A 22,294-nucleotide genomic window follows, 5' to 3' on the forward strand; every position below is an offset into this window, starting at 1 on the left:
CATTCCAATTTCAAATTAGACGTTTGTTGTTCAAGTAATTCCACTTAAAGTAAGTGTTTGATATAAGCATATTTTGCGATTAGTGATGTCAACAAACACATAGCTTTAGTGGAATTCCAGGAACCATGGACATGATGCAAATAGTATTATCAGTGTGCATATAATAAAAATTTAGAAAGCATCTTTACAATCCCTTTAAGATGTAAAAATATCAAAATTGTCTTGAGGCAAAAATTTTGAAAAGACCTTGAGTACTTTCAAATTCAATTTTATTGTGTATTATAGACTGGAATGAAAACTACATACACGTCATTATAGAATAGTGCCAGGGGATCACTAGCATTGACCAGGAAAGCATTAGTACGACCAGGATGATCTACATCATGTACCACAGCTGATATTAAACATGCTACTTCATCAAACTGATCAAATACACTCTGAAAATAATTAGATCAATCAAAACATAGGCAGGACTAACAATTAACAAATTACAATAATAATTTATATTCACTATTAAAATAGTGCTCAATACATCAATTATAGAGTGATATAGAAATTCCACTGTTAAAATAGTGCTAAATACATCAATTGTAGAGGGATATAGAAATACCACTGTTAAAATTGTACTCATTACATCAATTGTAGAGAGATATAGAAATACCACTGTTAAAATAGTACTCAATACATCAATTGTAGAGGGATATAGAGATACCACTGTTAAAATAGTACTCAATACATCAATTGTAGAGGGATATAGAAATACCACTGTTAAAATAGTACTCAATACATCAATTGTAGAGGGATATAGAAATACCACTGTTAAAATTGTACTCATTACATCAATTGTAGAGTGATATAGAAATACCACTGTTAAAATTGTACTCATTACATCAATTGTAGAGAGATATAGAAATACCACTGTTAAAATAGTACTCAATACATCAATTGTAGAGGGATATAGAAATACCACTGTTAAAATAGTACTCAATACATCAATTGTAGAGGGATATAGAAATACCACTGTTAAAATTGTACTCATTACATCAATTGTAGAGTGATATAGAAATACCACTGTTAAAATTGTACTCAATACATCAATTGTAGAGGGATATAGAAATATTAAAACAGAACCTAAAAAATCATGTTGTTACTCAGAGTTTCACTCTTTGCGATCATCAGATAACTGACCTATTTTCAGCCTTCTGAAGTTGGACAAATTACCAAATCATAACCATTATTAATTACTATTATATAAACCATGAAAAGTTATAACTCTTTGATATCAATTCAAAGCTAAGAATGAGGTTGATATTTTCACACTGGCTCCCTCTATCTTTGTGAAACAGACTCAATAAAACATTGATTTTTCATCAACCTTCTGGGAAGTTAAGTGAACTGGGTACAGGATTTTTTGGACTTTGACTGAGTGATGAAGATTGTTTAATTCTGTTCATTCTTCTGCCTCCATTTCTGTTGTTTGAAAGAAAGCTTGAAGGTATATTCATTTATTTAAAGCATACTCACCTTAACTCTATCTGTATCTAAGAAATAAGCAGTAGCATGAAGTACGTCAGCTGCATGAGTTGAATTATGATAAGTATTATCAGAGTGATAGTTACTCTCTATCAATGTTAACCAATTAAATAACACATCTTCACTAATATCTAGAAACTCACAAACACCAAATCTTGCAAAAATCTTTAATCCTAGAAATACTAGTGGTCTGAAACATATAAATATACAAATTGTCAGTCCAAATCTAGCAAATATCTTTAATCCTAGAAATACTATCTGAAACATACAGATATACAGTCACATTTTAAACATTTTAACTAGTCTCAGAATTTTTATAATTTCAAGTAATAACTCTATTTATAATCATGAACTTTCATGAAAATTCAAGCTGAATAGTTTTAAAATTCTGTCTGAAACTAAATGTCAAAAAATCCCCCCACACAGTTAGCAAGTCTTAGGATGATGTCAATGGAATGTCATGATCATCAGACAGTGTTTTTTACTGATTTTCAGAATCCTGAAAGCATTTAGCTCAAAATGGACAAAAAAAGTGTCACAGACAGACTTTCATTAAAAACTGTGGTTTAAGCAATAAATGAAAGCACAGAAACAGGTTTTTTTGGAATTGCCACAATGTAGGTTTGGCTATGTTAGTTATGGTAAAAATATAATTATACTATTTACCGGTTATCAGTAACTCGTTCTAATTCAATGATATCAAAAGACCAATCAGTTTCAATGTCTAATACTGACTGGATAGTTTCAGGAACCTGAGAGAGGGAGGCGGTAGGGCTGGATGGAATGTGAAGATGGGTATGGTGGGCTGCAAGAGAAATAAAACAAAGACCATTATTTTAAAGGGTAGTGACTTATGGAATGCATAAAGTAAAGGCCAGAATAATTATAATTATTAACTTTAACTGGTCTGGAAGATCAAGCAGCCAACATTTGTCAGATTTAAATTCAGGACCCCAAGGAGTAACAATTTGGACTGGAGGTCTATGGACAAACTCAAGTAAACTCAATAAAAGACCTTTCCATTTCAAATGAAGAAATTCCTTACGGTATTTTGAAATTGATGTATCATGGTTAGAGTGACGTCGTTTTACGTTTTGCTGAAAAATACAAAAACATCAGAATATCAATTGCAATTGCTTGAGCAGTAGGGACTGATGTGATATAACTTTATCTACATATATTTACAAATCCAGAGTACATTTTACTCTATAAAGCCAAATAATAAGAATTACCATTAACAAAATCCACATATTCAGTACTCAAAGTATATGATATGATTCCATGGAATTGTTAAGTAAATTCAGTAAATAATATATGTCCTAGAGATAATGACCACCACTCTCTAGTTTCCTAAATTAATGAATATATCCTGGAGACTTTGATCTTTATGCTATGTCTACATGCAAGGCTATATTTCCATATTGTCCTTGTTGGTTACAAATTCTCCAGATTTTTATCTTGAGCGAAATGAGAATTATAGACCAAGAAAGCTCAGCACAGGTCTACTAATTACCATTAGCATGCACCAAAGAAATCCCCCCCTTAAATATGACTTGTTTAAGACTATATTTCTCTCCCAAATTGTATTCAATTCTGTGTTTAATACCATGCAGTGCACAATGAGGTGATTTTTGCAGGGAAGTAACACAGGCACAACTACCGTAATTTGGATGAGTATTTCCTTTCTTAATTGACCAAGGGAAAGATTAAAAGCTTTATTCATTGACCAACACAGCACTCAATAAAGACCTTGTTGAAAATGACGTTATAAATCAAGGTAGGGAGGTAACTTACTGAAACTAGACCTCCAACTAAATCAGATGTCATGGGATCTTCATCTTTCATTTGTTGGTTAAAAAATGGTGAGTATAATTCACTAGATCTTAAGATCTCTAAGACTTTATCTAGAGCTTGTGCTACTGTTAAAGGGCTGTTTTCTTGTGCTGCATTGATTATGTTGATTACCTGAAAAAAAAATATAACAGTTTTTTGGGGTCGTTTTTGTCTTAAAGAGATTGTTAAGAGCTTTTCATCTGTATTGAGGACACTGATAGTATTAATTTGCACCATCTCAAATTTCAGTCAGATGTCTGTGGTTCCTACAGTTCCACAAAAGATAAGTGTTTGATCACACCAGTAATTGCAAATATGCTTGTATCACATAAGGCCCTTCACAATTAGTCAACGTCATCAAACACTTAGTTTTAGTGGAATTGCAGGAAGAACAGACGAAATTGAATGGAAACTATCTATATCTTATCTTTATCTTACTGCTGTTTGTTGTGCATCTGATAGAGATTTGGGGGGGATCAACTCTAAAATGAATCTTTTTAAGCCCCTTAAAGACTCACAAACAGATAAAAGGTTTTCAATATATTTGCTGTGCATGTAATCAATTTAATGAAAGATACTCTCCCATGTTTTCTAGGGAATGTGAAATATAAATGCTGACAAACAAATTTTTTGTTACAGACATGTAGGAAGAATAGAAGAAGAACTAGAATGGTGAATTCATTAGAAAAAAACTTGCTGGTCAGATTTTTCAGTAGACAATATTAATCCTGCTTGTATTATAGAATGACACATGATAATACCATTACTGTATCAACCAAAAGTTCAGATTCTTTGAATACTAATCAGAAATTTGTTACCCAGATTTCTCCCCGAAAATATATCTCAATTTAGTAATCGATACCAAGCCTCGATATCCATAAAAAGCCCAAAACAAGAAGATGAACAACAACTGGGGTACTGACATAAGTAATAATATTTTTTTTCATATCAAAATGTTTGATATACTTACTTTAGTTATTGGTGCCTCAATGGTCATCGAATGAATTCTTGCTGCAGATTCTCTTCTTTTATTTAGACCAGCATGAATTCCTCCTGTTAATATTAATAAACAAAATTTCTCACCAGCTCTCCAAAAACTAGCTTTCTAAAATTTTACTGCATGAAATAGTTAAACGAAATTTGATCCACAATTGTTTGAATATAACATGAAAGTTTAATGAATATTTTCAAGAAGACCAGCCTTACTCTTTTACGTAATGTATCACAATATATATCTTAGTTTATGATTCTGACCTATTTTATTAATAGAATTCAAGGTTTTCATAAAATAAATAAAATTGTTTTAATTTTCAGAAATAAATAAAACAGCTGTTATATAAGAAAACTTATTGATTTTGTTGATTATCATAAACAGAACACATTTTCATAAAAAAACAATAGCAAAATTTCTACACCAATGTCACTATGAATTCTGTAGTTCTCTGTCACAAAAAAAAAACCAACAGGGAACGTGAGCTGGGTTTAGACCGTCATGAGACAGGTTAGTTTTAATGTTTTAATGGATCTGATGTTCATGAACTTGAAATGATTGGTTCCTCAACAGAAGTTAGAAATTTAGCTTTTTGAAACGACAATTCCAAAACCTAAATTGAATGTAAAGTGGACTAACAATACTATTTTGAGGCTACTTTTCCAATTCTCATAACAATGATAATAGAAAAAATTCTAAAAAATGTACACTTTGCTAAGACAATAGTTATCACTCAAAATTGAACATTGAACTGTTCCTTTAAGCATCCAATTACCTTGATTTAATAAAGGCTGGAGAGAAGAAGATAATGAGAGGCTCTGTTAGGGTGATATGGTGGCTGATTAATATACTACATGTCCTATACTTGACATGATTTATACATTTTATTAATTTGACTAATTTTCATCAGCAGTAGATCTAATTTGCCCACAAATGACCCCAAATTAGATAAATAAGCATATACATTAGTCTCCAACAATGATTAATTTACGGCTGGATCAGGTTTTCAAGATTTTTCATTTTTTTCTAACCTTTAAGTATGACTGCAACCATTTTGCATCTAATGCGAGATGTAAATTTCAATGTCTGCAGACATGACAATAATAATCTTCTGCCTTCCTGTACCCTTCCTTCTTGTGCCCTGTGCTTACTTGAAATCATTATTACTGAGGCTCAATATCATAGATTCAACTCATTTGAAAAAGTGATATTTAGAATAGCTCATTTTTCAGCCAAATCATGCAAAATAGCTATTAAAGGGATAGAGTAATCTAAAAATTTTCTTTATCATTTGATAGAGATCCATTTCAGCTATGTGTATTATTATTCAGATTTTTAAGAGCATCATTAATATTTTTGCATGTAGTTAATACCTTTGACCTAAAAACTAGTGCTTTTCATGAGCTCATCAGATCTTAACTCTGAAAAGTGAAAATATAGCTCATATTGACCACTATCAAATTTGATTAAGTAAATATTCAGAGGAAAATATCCCTTTAATACAAGTGATATATCATAATAATTGAAATATAAAATAATGCTTGCCATTTGCAAGTTGATATAAATCTGTGTCTTTAATACGTTCTAAGTGATGAGAGAGATCATAAGCCACTGTTTTAACTGTTACAAACTGAGTGATACGCCTGTGAAAAAATACAAAAAGAAAAGCGTAAATAAAAACATAGTGGTGAAACACAGCTGTGCTCTACATGCTTCATTATATTGGTTTATTTTTTATATCTATAATAATAAAATTACAGTTTATGTCTGTCAACTGATAAACAATAAATTTAATTTTCTCTATGTGATTTTTAGTTGACGACAACCCTGTTTACATTAAAAGATTACGAAGTGTTCCTGATTCTGTTCTAGGTTCTTTTCTAGGTCTAGGTCTCACTTCAAATTGCAAGTGTTCTCAGAACGATCCAGTGTTTACACTATGAATTTTTTATCCAGGGCAGGGCAGTCAATTTTTCTAATGTAAACTGGGCTTAAGTCTGTTTTCTCAAAAACTGGAATTTAAACATGTTCTTCTACACCAGACATGATTAAATGCCTTAAGCAGTCTATTGAGGAAAATAAACGGGTGAGGGGGAGGGGGGAGAGGGGAGCTGGTTTATTATGGCAAGGTTCACAAATCCTACTTTATTCATGCTCTTCCCAGGTTATAGAACCACCTTTCCTTCTTTACATGCACACGGTTACATACTATAATTCCTAGAAGATGGCCTAGAATTCAATTTCAATATCTGATTGATAAATTTTTCCTAAATCAAGGGTTGTTGACCTGTCAACTACTTTCCACTACTATACTAACAGTTCAGTATATGCTGCCAGTTCTTCCGCCATTTGTCATATTCTATAATGGCATGGCGTAAGACCGATAGACATTTAATCATTGATAAAGATGGCAATTGTTCAGTCTAGTCTATCATGTTTTTAACTATCAATTTATGTCAGTCTGTTGAGTTGACATCATTCTCATGTCATTGTACCCTTGATAACTGTCTTTCAGGTCTGCCTTTGTCATGGCCGATTGCAGCTTTACAAATTTTTTCTTTTTTCTGCTTATTTTAACACAAAATGGAAACGCTTATGAGTTTACATACAAATATATCCAGCTGTGAAAAATCAAAGCCTTGGTTTTTATTTCGATAAAAGGATTTTACATATAAAAAATTTCAATGTCGCTCTTTGCTTAAATTTTGGTAAAATATTAGTGACTAAATGTTTTGGGAGATATTGAAAACACCTTATAATACAATTTATGCAGCACATTAATATGGTACCAAATCTTTTCCAAATTCAACTTTTTGAAAATCTAGTATTATCCAGCATTCCATGCACGTGATTGTTTTAAGAGCAGTGAAATTGTGACAGTGAATCATCAAGCAAAATATAGAATTAGAAATTCAACTTACCCACTGAGCCCATGAACTGGGATCACTCGACAAAAACTTGGGAAAACGTCTCCACTTTTCCGTCGTGTATAGTATGAACCTTCCCATGTCTGAAATAAAAGTTAATTGAAATTATCTTATTTTAAATTATATCATATCGTCTAATACTTGATATGGTGGTTATACTTGTTGTGGTGGGCTATAGTTTTTTGACCTTTTGACTGCAGCTTAAGGTCTTTTGTTAATGTGATCCTGCTATTGTGATGCCTGATCACAAGACTCTGAGAACCTGATGTCAAAGTCCTAATAAAAGATCTTAAAGAATGCTTATGTCATTGGAAATTTTATGAACCCGGAAACATCACTGTTGATATGATAGACCTAAACTTATCTTAAACCTTTTAGTGTGAGCCTATAATTGTGAACTTGTTTGTGTTAGTCTGTTGACGTGAACCTATAGTTGTGTACTTGTTGGTGTTAGTCTGTTGATGTGAACCTATTGTTGTAAGCCTGTTGATGTGAGCCCTTTGTTGTAACCTGGTGGTGTGATCATGTTGCGACAATGTTGTTGCGAGCCTGTTGTTCTGAACCTGTTGGTGAAAGCCTGTTGATGTGAACCTATTGTGTTACCACTATCTGGTTATCCCCAAAACTTTCGTAGTGGAACTTGGAATTGAGCTGTTGTTAATTTCATAACTATGTTTTGAAACCAGTGAAACTGTTGTTGGTAACATGTTTATGAAGCAAGTGTTCAGGATGTAATTACAATGTGTCAGGCTTTTTTTCAGCTATCAAACACGTCAATGCAACATGTCTTGCGATGAATACATAATCAATTAGGAGTGAAAAATGTTTGAATGAATTCCTAGATATTTGCCAAAAATAACAGAAAACAACAAAGGTGCAATGTGCAGAACAAGGATAAACAAACTAAGAACTGTTTTTAAATCTAAGTCATAATTCTTAAAACAACATAATAATATGTAATCTTGCCGTCATATTTATTTAATATAAATGTATAGTACAGCAGCCTGCCTCAGTCTAACTTCATCATAGATGTTACCTCCAAGTTATATATTACCCAGCCAAAAATAATACAAACATGTAGAAGGAATGCTGCTATGTAATGTTGGTTATTTTTGTGAGAAATTTAATACGGAAATTGAAGTCTTTAGAATGTAGATACACTGAAATACAGGTTAAGAACCTAACTACAAGCTATTTGTTTAGACACTTTTGTTTTTATACGAAATTATTTCAGATTTATTTATGGAAAGATTATTTTTGTATGATTGTTTTTGACTAAATCATTTGTTCTAAAGATTTCGAAAATTTACAACAATATCTTAATTTTTAGTTTCATGTTTTGACTACAATGGCTCTTTCATTTGGTGCAAAGATACCAATTTTTGTAAAAATTGCATTATCATTCTTGGTTTTTCAATTAATGTCCAATTGAGGGAGTAATCATTCCATTATGAACATTGCTCACAATTTTTTTTTGTTTTTCTCAAGCACAAGAAAACAATGAAATCTCCTACAATAAGGGGAGACCTACCTTTACAATGGTATATATTAGGGGCATATATCTGTGTTTTGACACTAAATTGATTCAAGCAAATGTAAGTAAAGAGACTACTAGTATAGAAAGATCACAGACTAACCTTTCCCTTTTTAACTTGATCTGTGATAGTTTCATGTAAATCAGGTTTATTTTTATCATTTTTCGATAATTCTCGACTATCTTTATTATATACCTCTTCACTTGTATATCCTGTTAATCTCTCAAACCCATGATTTACATACTGAAATAAAGACATATGAACATTTTTAGCCACACCTTCATTTTCAATGGCTGATTTGCAATTTGCATTTTCTTAACATCTGATCCAGAGTAATTTTGCATTGTTATACTATTTAGAACAGAGGTTTTCAACCTTTTTCTTTCTATTACCCCTTTGAGGATCCTTGATCTATTACATTATCCCCTTTCCCTTCCTTTTTTCTTGATTTTCTTTTTGGTCTTAGGTTTTCCCTGCAATCTCTTTCATGGAGGAGAATTGAATAGAACAACATAAATTATAATTGTCCCATGAATTTTACGCTAGATTACAAAGCGCTTATATATTACCCCAAAAAATTTCAAATTCCCACGTTGAAAACCCCTGATTTAGAATGAAGATTGTTATTTCCTCTTAATTTCCCACCGTCTTCATAAGCCTGTAAGGTGCAGAAAAGTAGGACGTAAAACTCCATTCATTTAATTTCATTTCATTTATTTCTTCAATTTCCAGACTGTTAACATGATTCTTCTAATACATAAGAAGTTAAATTTATATTGAATTTTATTGAAGATGCTGGGAAAGCTTAATTTAAGCTATATCCACTTTATAAAAGGAAACCCTTCCGTTGTATGTAATAACCTGCTAATTGTGTCCTTAATCAGCCACCATACATATCACTATTATCTTATTACATCCAAAAATCAATTGATACTTTATTTCAAATTGATGTTAAACGTATATTAAATTGAAACAATAACTCAAACAAAGAAAAACTTGTGTAAAACTCTGTAAAAATATTGAGTTAGATAAAGGCTTTCAACATACTTCATTAAGTAATTGACATGGCGGTTTCATTAAAAGTTACATGAACTAATTTGGAATGTAATTATTATTTGTTTCATGCAATAACTTTAAAATTGTACTACAGTAACTCTTGACATTTTCGTTTTAATAAATACACATTTTAATTAAGTAAAATAATAATCATAAGTCAAAGTCAATTACATGACATGATATAAAATAGACTTTAACTTCCTGTTGTTTCAAATTATATCTCAAAGCTATTTGCTTTTATTAAAATTTCTTATCTATTAAAATAGTTAAAATTACTGAAGGTATAGTCAAATTTAATTCTGTATTCATATTCAATGTTATAAAGTGAACTTGTTTATTATGTATCAATAGATAGTGTTCTATGATTCTATTGAAATTGTTATACTATTTTAATTAGAGAGAAACTGGTACTGTCATTAAAAGGAATGAGATAATTGAAGGGAACCATCATTTTGTACTAGGATTACAACTTATGTTCTGCAAGCTGGTCCTGATTATCCATTTTGCTGGAAAAAAATGACTTATTAAAGATTAGTGCTGGCACAATATATCGGTGAATTGATTTATCGTGATACGAAATGCCACGATGTCGTGTATCGATACTTGACGATACCTTTCATTCCATAAAAAGGTTTGGATTTTTATAAGTTGGTTTATGATATACCAGTAACAATTATTTTCACTGAAATTGTTAGAAACTTTTAATAAGACAGTGGACTCTAACTACTTCTATCAATTATATTACCAAATATCACAGTATGAATTAATATATATATTGAAACTTTGGAGATAAAATGTTAATTTTTATCCCATTACCTATCGGGATACATATTGTATCATAACCCTTGTATTGCGTTATGTATCATATTGTGGCATGATTGACATAAGCCAGCACTATTAGAGATAGGTAAATTTGTGTATGTCAACCATGTTCAGAACAAAGGACAACCAATAGAACTCAATTGGATTGCCCTAAGTGTGTAACAGTTCTGGGAATGCAATATGGTTGCATCATGTTTTGAACCTCTGAATAAAGCAAGTTGTTATTGTTTTCAATGTCCATGACAGTGCATAAAATTCAATGACCTATCACAGTTCCATTAACATGCTGAATTCAATCGATTTAAGATTTCTATTGAAATGTCCTTGAAACGTTTCAAAATACATGAAAAATGGTAAATTGACATGGCTGTCTCTATGAAATGTAACCTTTACTCTAATTATCTAGTATAAATCTTTTCAATGTTTTCTTTCTGTCCATACTACGTATTGATTATTCCAGAGATTTCTGTGGTCCTAGACTGTAACTAACTATATTCAATACATTTCCTTCCAAGACCAGCTTATAAAAGATCTTTCTAGTACACTTAAATTAACTACTTCTGTCACTGCCAGTTCATGGCATCAAATATGTCAAATCTGCAGTAATTTTAAAAATAAAATAAAATTTGTTCAGTAACAAAATTGCTATGGCAAGTTCATAGAATTTCTTTATAAGAAAACCCGCCAAATCATTTTGAACAAAGAAGATATATTATAAATCAGGAAGTGTTGTTATTCAGCTAACAATGAAAATGAAAATGTTTGAAGGGCTCTTTGACTCGTAAAACTTATTTGCACCTTGTGGATATTACATAAATTAATGACACAAACTCTCAATTTTGACACCTTTGCATCCGAACATAGTCCGTCTTCAACTATTCTGCATTTGTTAAAGGGATTGTAAAGAGGTTTTCTTAACTTTGTATGTGTATTGAGGACAATGATTTACACCATTCCAATTTTTAGTCAGACATATGTGGGTCTAGCAATTCCACCAAAACGAATCGCTTTATGATGTTGCTATAGCAAAGGCTGCTTCTATTATATACGGTTCAGCATGTTACAGTAACCACAGACATCTGATATAAAATTGGAATGATATAGATGAATTAATGAAATAGAAGCCATAAATGGACCACATATGCAATAAACAGCTAGAAAACCTCTTTAAAAACCCTTCAATCCAGTGCTTCTCAACCAATGTCCATATGCACCCCCAGGGGGGAATTCGAAATTATTGGGGGTGAAATTATACTCAAATGGGGGAATTTGAGGCTGGCGATCTACGTCTGAAATAAACTAAGTTACTTCCAGATGTTCAGACAATTGTTTACGAAAACCAAGCATAAGATTCTCACTGACATCTCTGTTATTTAAATATAAGTTTGAAACAGTACCTATCTAGCATGTTTTACAGATTATCATTTGTCATTATTAAATATTCTGTGCTGAATTATGTAAACCATGTAAGTCAAATTCTTACCTGTATTTCGTGATCTTGATTTGTAATTTCAACTAAATCATTTACATTGTCTAAGGCAGTAAATAAGGCTCCACAGGCCCGCAGTTTGAGCTGAGATCTGATTTCACCATATTCTAATTGTAAGAATTCATTTATACAACAACCAACATTAGATGTCTCTATAAATCTCTACAACATATTTAAATCATCATTTAAAAAATCAGAACAAAGCATAGAAGACTTTTCTTTAAGGTGCTGGCACACAGCAGTCTTGGTCGAACATTTTGGTAGACTTTAGAAGAGTGAAATCTTGCGTATGCCCATGCTTCCACGACAAGATTATTGCGTCCAAGACAGGCGACAAAAATCAAGACCATTCATGTGCCCGCACCTTTAGGACACTTGATCTGAGGTGTAGATCCCAGAGTTTCACTCCAAAGGCAAGTTGTGCAAGAGTGAATTCATCACATCTTTACAAGTTTTCTTAATGTGAAGGTGATGCCTACAATCTTATCCTCTTGAAACCAGGTAAGAATGCTCAAAAGTACAGTTCAAAAGACTGGTTGTGAAGACACCCAAAGACTACATTTTTTAGCATACTTTCACTGGTTAAGCTTACTTATATCATCTTAGCTCTTTCATATTAATTTGATTTTCAATTTGTCTTTTCAGATAGGTTTCTACTACATTGTGAAAATATATCTTTTAGAAAATGGATATTTTGCGGCAATCATAAGAGTGCTTCGTAATCAATAGGTTGTCTACAGATAAAAAGATGAATCAAAACCTGACAACATCAGGAGATTTCAGATTATAAAATAAAAGTGAAAACCTTGAACATGGATTTCGTGTCAATGAACATATAAAGTAAGACAGTTTGAAATGGAATTTAATAAAGATTGGTATTGAATGGAATGATTAAATAAAAACAGTTGAAAGCCTATAAAAGATTATAGTAATTGTAGAGTTGTCATGTTGTAGGAAATGTTAGCTTGATAATTACATTCACCAGTTACATTTATTCAATAATCTGAACAATGTATTAACAAATAGTTAAATTAATCACAACAAAAACCTTCTATACTTTTACCATGTTTTATCGACTCAAAAATCTCATTACAACATTTCAGTTTAACACTTTGTTTTTCAGTAATCATTTTTTTAAATTGCTCAAGGCCATTTTCACAAGTAGATTCTAATTCTACTTCATATTTAATAAACTTTTTAATATCAAAAATATCATTAAGTTTTTAGACACCTTCTTTAAATATCACCCATATCATTTAATTTTTAATAACCTTCTTTTAATAATACTAAAATAGTTTTATTGAATAAACCTTTCTTTAAATATCACCAATATTAATTCAGTCCTAATAAGCCCTTAAATATCACCATAATGCGACCTTGGCTAGTGCTTCTAAAGGAGAGTACCTTCTATAACACCTAACATACAAAATTATAAAGAAGCCGGCTTTAAATAATACTAATATCAATTAGTCAAGGTTAACTTTGACTTGACTTTGGATTAAAATTTCCAATGAAAGTAGTATGTTATTCTAAACAGGCCTGCTTCTAACTATACAAATCAGAAAGTTAACCCAAAACTTCCCAAAAACTGTATTCATTGACAAGTTACTTACTCTGTTAAAACCAGCTTTTAATAATGGTAATATAGAGGGTTCTTCTTTATCACTTGGACTGTAAAAGAAATGGAATATGCAGTTCATTCATTTATAGCCCCTTCACACCAGACTGCGATTTGCAATCTAAAATTTATATGGTCTCTGGCGAACATAAAGAAAACAAGAGAAAAGTTCCCTTACAAAAATAAATTCTACAACAGTCGCTTTCAGCCTGCAACATATTCGACCATATTGCTTTCCATAGACTTATTTCTTATATCTATGGGATTGTTGCACTTTTTGTGTTTATGGAGATGTTACGATGTTCGTCTGAAGACATTATCGCTCCTGGGGCTATCTCAACAGCAATTATCAGTGACAATGGCATATACCACGCTTATGCTAATTTTCCATCTCTGTAGCAGCTCAGTAAATACACCTATTAGATAAACCATGGTTAACCAATTCTTATTACGATTATGCTATTTCCACAGGTTTTAAATATCAAATCCATCATCAAAACAGAAGGTTCTATTTTAACTTCCAATATACGATGATTTGGGAAAATACTATGACCATTATTCTCAAAAAATTTCTCACAAAAGCTTACCTATATACTGTTGTTTTCAATGCAAGGAACACAAACTTCTGCTCCACTAAAGAACTACAGGGAAAATTGTTAGCACCAAATGAGCCAATGGAAAACTTATAAAATACTTACTATTTTTTGGTGACAGCAATAATTAAAGAATGGTCGTTGGCTTTTATAGCTCGTAAGGACCTGAAAGTAGTGTAAAGGAAAATCAAAAACTAGAAAAGAAATTATGGCAGTAAGTTTACAATATTAGCAGATTGTAATGATGTGAAAAAAGTAATAGACTAACATTAACCTTCATCTTAGAAATTTATTATCAATTTATACCACATCAAATAGATAGGTGATAGGTAGTTAAAATAAAAACTGGTTAACAAATTCTCATCATTCTCCTGATTTATTACCTCAACTTTAAGTATATTACAAAACTTATTAACATTTTTATTACATTCCCTAGTTCTTAGATTACATTCCCCATAGTTCTTGGCTTACATTCCCCATAGTTCTTAGCATACATTCCCTAGTTCTTAGCTTACATTCCCTAGTTTGTAGCTTACATTCCCCATAGTTCTTAGCATACATTCCCTAGTTCTTAGCTTACATTCCCTAGTTCTTAGCTTACATTCCCCATAGTTCTTAGCATACATTCCCTAGTTCTTAGCTTACATTCCCTATAGTTCTTAGCATACATTCCCTAGTTCTTAGCTTACATTCCCCATAGTTCTTAGCATACATTCCCTAGTTCTTAGCTTACATTCCCTAGTTTGTAGCTTACATTCCCTATAGTTCTTAGCTTACATTCCCTAGTTCTTAGCATACATTCCCCAGCATACATTCCCCAGCATACATTCCCTAGTTCTTAGCTTACATTCCCTATAGTTCTTAGCTTACATTCCCTAGTTCTTAGCTTACATTCCCTAGTTCTTAACTTACATTCCCCAGCATACATTCCCTAGTTCTTAGCTTAAATTCCCCATAGTTTTTAGCTTACATTCCCTAGTTCTTAGCTTGCATTCCCTAGTTCTTAGATTACATTCCCTAGTTTGTAGCTTACATTCCCTAGTTCTTAGTTTACATTCCCTAGTTCTAAGTTTACATTCCCTAGTTCATAGCATACATTCCCTAGTTCATAGCATACATTAACTAGTTCTTAGCTTACATTCCCTAGTTCTTAGCTTACATTCCCTAGTTTTTAACATACATTCCCTAGCATACATTCCCTAGTTCTTAGCTTACATTCCATAGTTCTTAGCTTACATTCTTAGCTTACATTCCCTAGTTCTTAGATTACATTCCCTAGTTCTATGCTTACATTCCCTAGTTCTTAGCATACATTCCCTAGTTCTTAGCTTACATTCCCTAGTTCTTAGTATACATTCCCTAGTTCTTAGCATACATTCCCTAGTTCATAGCATACATTAACTAGTTCTTAGCTTACATTCCCTAGTTCTTAGCATACATTCCCTAGTTCTTAGCATACATTCCCTAGTTCTTAGCATACATTCCCTAGTTCATAGCATACATTCCCTAGTTCATAGCATACATTCCCTAGTTCTTAGCATACATTCCCTAGTTCATAGCATACATTCCCTAGTTCTTAGCATACATTCCCTAGTTCTTAGCTTACATTCCCTAGTTCATAGCTTACATTCCCTAGTTCATAGCATACATTCCCTAGTTCATAGCATACATTCCCTAGTTCATAGCATACATGAATGGGATATTTGTCTTTCAAGAATACTGACAAATATAATCAGCATCTAAAGCTATTTTAATTTCTTCACATTAATATTTAAACATATGCTCATTATTATTATGAAATAAAAGATTATTACTTGAGTAAAATAGTTTGAAAGAAATATCTGAAGTAATAACAGAAAGAGGAAGTCATCAAAAAATATTATCTTTTTATAAAACTTGTTTGTACATTAAATTGCCTATTAAATTGGCTTGTAAACATCTTAAGGGAATCATAAAAATTATATATATTGGCACTTCTCCTATAATTAGAAAATAATTCAAAAAAATACCAAAGACATTTATATTTCTTATTAAAATATCGAAAAAAGTATAAATAGTAATTATTTTTAAATGAAATTATCAAAATACTTTTATTGATGTAATAGATAAAAAATATCTGTTGATTTTCACATTATTTGAGTTTTTGTGGTATGAAAAAGTCACAAATAAATTCTTTGTAGATTAACTTCATTTTTTAACTCTTTGGCTGTGTCAGACTCTACCTAAGCGCCAATCATTTGCCACCATTTATTACATTCTTTACAGACTAAATTAAGGCCCTACTTTAAGATATTACACACCTGCCCAAGATTGCTACAAATTAATTAAGATTACCATTACAGGCATTTTTGTTTTCAGACTGGATATAACACAATCAACAGCACTGGGCTAATAAATTAATGAACAGCATTTTTTCTGTTTTTAATGTAAGAAATATCACCGTAAGTTCTTTCACAAGATTTTTTAAACCTTATGTTAATATTGAATGAAAAATAAAAACAATCATAACCAACTGATTTAACATTCACATGTCAAATATAATAATTAATAACATCACGATGTGAAAAACTCTTCAAGCTTTTTTTCTATTAATTCAAGATGTCTAGGAATCTGTCATAATACATAAGTACTTGAAGAGATTTACTTGTTCTCTTGATATATTATTGATGATCTGTAACACTTTTTAAAACTTAAAATCCAATGTCACGTAAATCGAAATAATAAGCAGATGTGATGGATCAGATTAATTTCATTTCAATTTCCAGACCTATTTTATCCCATCGAATTAAGAAATTAGGATCAAGGTTATTGACCTGACATAAGCAGTTTATATCAGTCAATATTAACTAACAATGGGATTTCAAAGTTGAGAATTGCTATAAAAAGCTGCAATTGATTTGTACAGCTATTTAGGTCGTATTACTCAGTACTAAAAGGCTAAATTGATGTCTTTATTTACAGAAAAGTCAATCTACATATATCTTAATTCATAAGGGAATGAAATAAGTTTAATATTTTCTAGGTCACAGACAATGTCTTTCAGGGTGAAATGTGGTAATCTGTAAGGACAAAAATGATAGTTTTTTTTAATGGTCCCAAATTAAAATTTCAGATTATCTCAGAGCATATTATTCATACTACCTCCAGTGATATCTGGCAGTTATTTCACTGTGTTCTGTCATCAGCTTTAGAAGACCAGGCTAATGCCACTGTGCTGTCAAAATTTCCCTTATTGCACTCTGCATGGCATCGCCTGTCTTCATTAGCCCATATGGTAGTACGTAAAATTACATTTCTAAAAAGAATTTGGAACGTTTGTGTTTGTTTAAACATAAATTATCTAAAAAAAATACCAGCTCTAAAGATTATATAAAATATAGAAAGAGTTATGAAACTTGAGTTAACATATCCATTTGACTATTTAATTGTCTGTCCCAGACTAGCAATAATAGAGGAAGTGCCACACAGTACCATTCCCTATGGTCTCATTTCTACTGGAAATAACATTATCCAATATTAAATAACCATTCCACCATACTATTATCACAATCTTAATACTTTAACCTTTTAAAATCACAGAATCTACTTTAAATAACTCTTAAACAATACATATTTAAACCTGACATTTTATTACTATATAAAATCTAAATGCAGTACATAAAAATTGCTAATTCTTCAACGGCATATTTCATAAAACGTTGAAAGGTTTACAGATAATAAGTAACAATGACAAAAGTTCAAACCATTTAATCATAAGTCTTTCATGTTTATGGTAAGTGCAAACAGTTCAAATGAAACCAACATTTTTTCGTTTTTCCAGTTGACTCAGCTTTCAATGTGTATAAAAAATTTGGGAAAAGATCTTATGCTTAGAGTATTGCCAAAAGACTAGCAGGTGGACACAATCATTCAAAACTTATCTTGATATCCTCCTTTTTTTCCTTTCTGCATAATGTTTAAGTAGGCCTTTTCAAATAATTGCAAATATATATCATTGAATTTAACTGCATACTTCATGAAACTTATTCAATAATTTGTAAACATTAAGACTATGTTTTACAATATAAAATAACCAGATATGATTTATCACAATTTAAAATGTCAAACTTAATGACATGCACTTTTAGATTTGTACTCTACACAATCTGATTGCAAGGGATATAGACATTTTGCTGCTAGACTATAAAAACCAACCCCACTGTCATAGATTTGTTAATCCCACTGCCAGAGAATTGTTGCTGTTGCTCTGTCAAAATCTATCCCACTGCCAGAGAATGGTTGCTATTGCTCTGTTAAAATCTACCCCCACTGTCAGAGAATTGTTTCTGTTCGTCTGTCAAAATCTATTCCACTGCCAGAGAATTGTTGCTGTTTGTCTGTCAAAATCTTTCCAACTACCAGCTGGGGTGATTCTTCTTTGTAACTTATTTAATTTTGGTAAAAACACAATTACTGATAGAGAAAGATGATATCAATTAAGTCCTTACTATATTTTTATTTTCACTAAATACCATGAAATCTTGAAAGTTAATAAATTTGTCAATCCCTAATGACAATCGAGTTCTAAATATGTAACAATTTGCACAGAAGAAATAGTAAAGCAATTTGAAGCTGTCAGAAACAAATGGTTGTAATAAAAGAAAACTTCCCTACTGGACTTTAATCACTAACTAAACTGCTTTACTTTCATTTTAGCTTAATCTCTGTAGACTCTTAATAAATCAATTGTACAGTCACTTCAGATGGAAACAACTAACCTCTCAATTCAACCAGACAATGGATCTGAAGGTTTGGGAAATTTGGTAATGACTTTTAGAAAATTAGAAACTTTTGGCTAACATAAAGAAGAGACTTGGCTACTATAAAATGACATTAAATTCCAACTATAGGGAATGGATATTCATTATAAAACTAAATTGCTTTTGAATATTGGGGTGAAATTACTTTAGGACAGTGAACCCAAGAAAAATTGATGGGGCTGTCTTTTTCTAGTAAAAAATGTTTCATGATGCAGTCTGCAAAGAAATGACAAGCAGGCTACATATTGTTGCATGCCAATCTATGGAATTTATCTAGAGTTAATGGATAACAAAACAGAAAACATTTTGCTCAAATATATTTGAATCATTGAAACCTAGAACACAGTCTGTAGAATACAATTTGAATCAAGGAAACTTAACAGACACAATTTCTGGAATATATTTTGGGAACCTATTATATCTCATCTGTAGTATATTTTTGAATCATGGAAAAGTAGCAGAACTAATGGAAACCTACTGGATCCAATCTATAGAATAAACTTTGAATCAAGGAAACCTAGCAAACCCAATCTGTAAAATATATTTTTAATTCAGGAAACCTAGCAGAGCCAATGGAAACCTAGCAGATCAAACCTATTGGATACATTGTGAATAGAGGACACCTAGCAGACCCAATCTGTATTATAGCAATCTAAGCCTAGCAGACCATTCCTTTAGAATATTTGTTGACTAAGTAAACCTTGAAGATGGAATAATTTGGACAATGGTTTATGTGGCTGGTAATTAGTTTGTTCAAAAACAGGAAGTGAAATTGTATCTTAATTGAAATGTAACATTACCTCTAGGAAAGTCAAACAAGACTTGATTAGACAATAAACAAACAGAGGACATACCAGAGATATTATTCAAACAACATAATAATGTATAATAGTAATATAGACATTAGTATTGACTATTTGAAATTTATTCACATCCAGGAATATTACAAACTCAACAAGGAATGGTCTATTATGCTCAGGTAGATGAAGCAGAAATTTTACACACTAGATACCCATTGTGTCCCCACTTAAAAAGCTCTCTTTTGCTTATCTTTTGAAACTTGGTTGCATAAAACATCATAAAATCATAATTTATGATTAACACAAATTTCAATAATTTACTACAAAATTGACCTGTTAGCAATAGAACAAATTATTGTTCACAATGTCAAGATATTACGAACTTTGTCCTATACCTGAATGGATAACCCACCTTGGAAGCTAATATAGCAAAACAGCCCTCGACAAAGAGTCTGTAAACAATAAACAATGTTTCAATCAAATCGCTGCATTCTATGATACAAGAAGATTGGCTATTGTAGTCAATGTATAAGAAGTAGTTCATAATAACTTGACATAGTGAAGATGTAGAATGACAAGACAAGACTTACCTGCAAAGTGATTCGGCATCGAAATATTTAGATGATCTATGATCAATAAACACAATATCTTGATGATTTAAACTGTATGATTCTATAGCAGCATCTGGTGATCGAACTGATGTGTATTTATATCCTATTCTTTCTGCTGCCCAACTTAAACTATCACTCTGAACATCTTCTTTATTAAATACTAATAAAACCTGTAATAAATATTCAACATTTTTATAACGATTTTTCAACTTTTGGTATAAGAAAGCCAATATCAAGTTTAGTTAAAACCATCTCATTAAAATTAGATTAGGATTTTGTTTTTTATTTTCTGATATTTTTGTCTCATTATTAATCCAACAAGTTTTTACTGCAGTCTTGTTCTAATGATGTTATTCCAACAAATCAAAGTCTGGTATATAAAACCTTGACAACTATAAGGGGTACAATATTATAATCACATTTTAATTGTCTTTCAATGCTCATTTCCAATCATTCAAAAGAGATATGACAATTATTTTTGGCACATCATGACTCAACCTTACATTGGAAAGTAACCTTATTTAACTCCGGCATTATGGACACCTCACTGTCATTTAAACAATACACTCTTATTCACTTTATTCAAATAGCTTCATATGATGCACCAAATCGCCCACGCTCATATATTGTTCACAGGTATTTTGCATGTTTGTGTGTTAATATTTACAAAACAAACAGTAAAAATGGCACTGTTCAATTGCAATGATTGGCTGGTTTTAAAATCAAATGACATCATGAATATTTATTATCTTAGTCCTAATTATGAGGAATTATATGGTGTAATATGGTAAAAATGCCAAGTTCTATATATATATATAGGGTTAAAATACACCCTGGATGGATATAATCAAATTCATGAATTAGGCTTACATTGGCACGTGTCATATTCATTGTTTTTTTTATTTATTTATTTATTCATTTATTGATATATTCACCATCTACACCACTTTAACAACTTATAAATAATAGGTTGAATTATAATCTTGGTACTTATGTAAAGTTATTAAATATTTAAACACCATTTTATTGCTGAGGGTGAAAGATTTTACATATTTATGCTGCAATTATGTTTATCTCTAAACAACCTTAACACTTTCTGATGCTACTATCAGTTATATAAGAAGCCAAGTCTATTCTTAATTCAAATTAACTGCAGGTTACGTCAACATGCCTGTGCTTTTGTAACATTACTTAATCACAATGTAACAACCTAAAATTCTGAATTCTATATCAAATCGAGCAAGTTAAACTTCTGACAAAATTCAATGACATTTTTGAAAAAAACAAGCCCCAGTTTTTGGTTAAAAGTTAGGTTTGTATATTTAGAAATCATTACTTACCGACATTGTTTTTTTATGAATATGCAATGGACCAAATTTTATATCGCATTCAGAACTCTGAAAATAGAAAAACAGATGATTAAGTTATGGTTGATAAACAAACACTTCTGATGATGGAAGTGTGTTTTGATGATTCAACCTCCATTGACAAATCAAATATTCTCTAACCTACATGACACTTTTCTTTCAGAGTGTGTGTTTGACAGACATGCAAATATGCAAATGACCTTCGGGTTGGAAGAAATTGATATCTTTTAATTACGTAAGCCAATAGCGTTTTGGATTGTCACTCCAACTGGGGTAAATAGTCCCACCTATACAATCATGGAGACTTTGCTTTCATTGAA

The 22,294-nt window shown here is 31.3% G+C and overlaps 1 protein-coding gene across 1 annotated transcript in view; it reads right to left on the reverse strand.

The window, feature by feature from the left end:
* Positions 1–20,783, reverse strand: part of LOTGIDRAFT_126656 (hypothetical protein) — a gene marked incomplete at both ends in the record, with an annotated part of 23,186 nt that extends 2,403 nt beyond the window's left edge. The window contains 13 exons of the mRNA XM_009062875.1: positions 300–437; positions 1,525–1,723; positions 2,200–2,338; positions 3,267–3,498; positions 4,337–4,454; positions 4,745–4,808; positions 6,863–6,921; positions 7,279–7,367; positions 8,922–9,062; positions 12,181–12,348; positions 13,800–13,857; positions 14,503–14,562; positions 20,587–20,783. Coding sequence (XP_009061123.1) covers positions 300–437; positions 1,525–1,723; positions 2,200–2,338; positions 3,267–3,498; positions 4,337–4,454; positions 4,745–4,808; positions 6,863–6,921; positions 7,279–7,367; positions 8,922–9,062; positions 12,181–12,348; positions 13,800–13,857; positions 14,503–14,562; positions 20,587–20,783 — 1,662 coding nt within the window. The remainder of the gene's footprint in view (positions 1–299; positions 438–1,524; positions 1,724–2,199; positions 2,339–3,266; positions 3,499–4,336; positions 4,455–4,744; positions 4,809–6,862; positions 6,922–7,278; positions 7,368–8,921; positions 9,063–12,180; positions 12,349–13,799; positions 13,858–14,502; positions 14,563–20,586) is intronic.
* Positions 20,784–22,294: the final 1,511 nt, after the last annotated feature.

Source organism: Lottia gigantea (genome assembly GCF_000327385.1).
Source record: "Lottia gigantea unplaced genomic scaffold LOTGIsca_54, whole genome shotgun sequence".
In the NCBI taxonomy this organism is placed as follows: domain Eukaryota; kingdom Metazoa; phylum Mollusca; class Gastropoda; family Lottiidae; genus Lottia; species Lottia gigantea.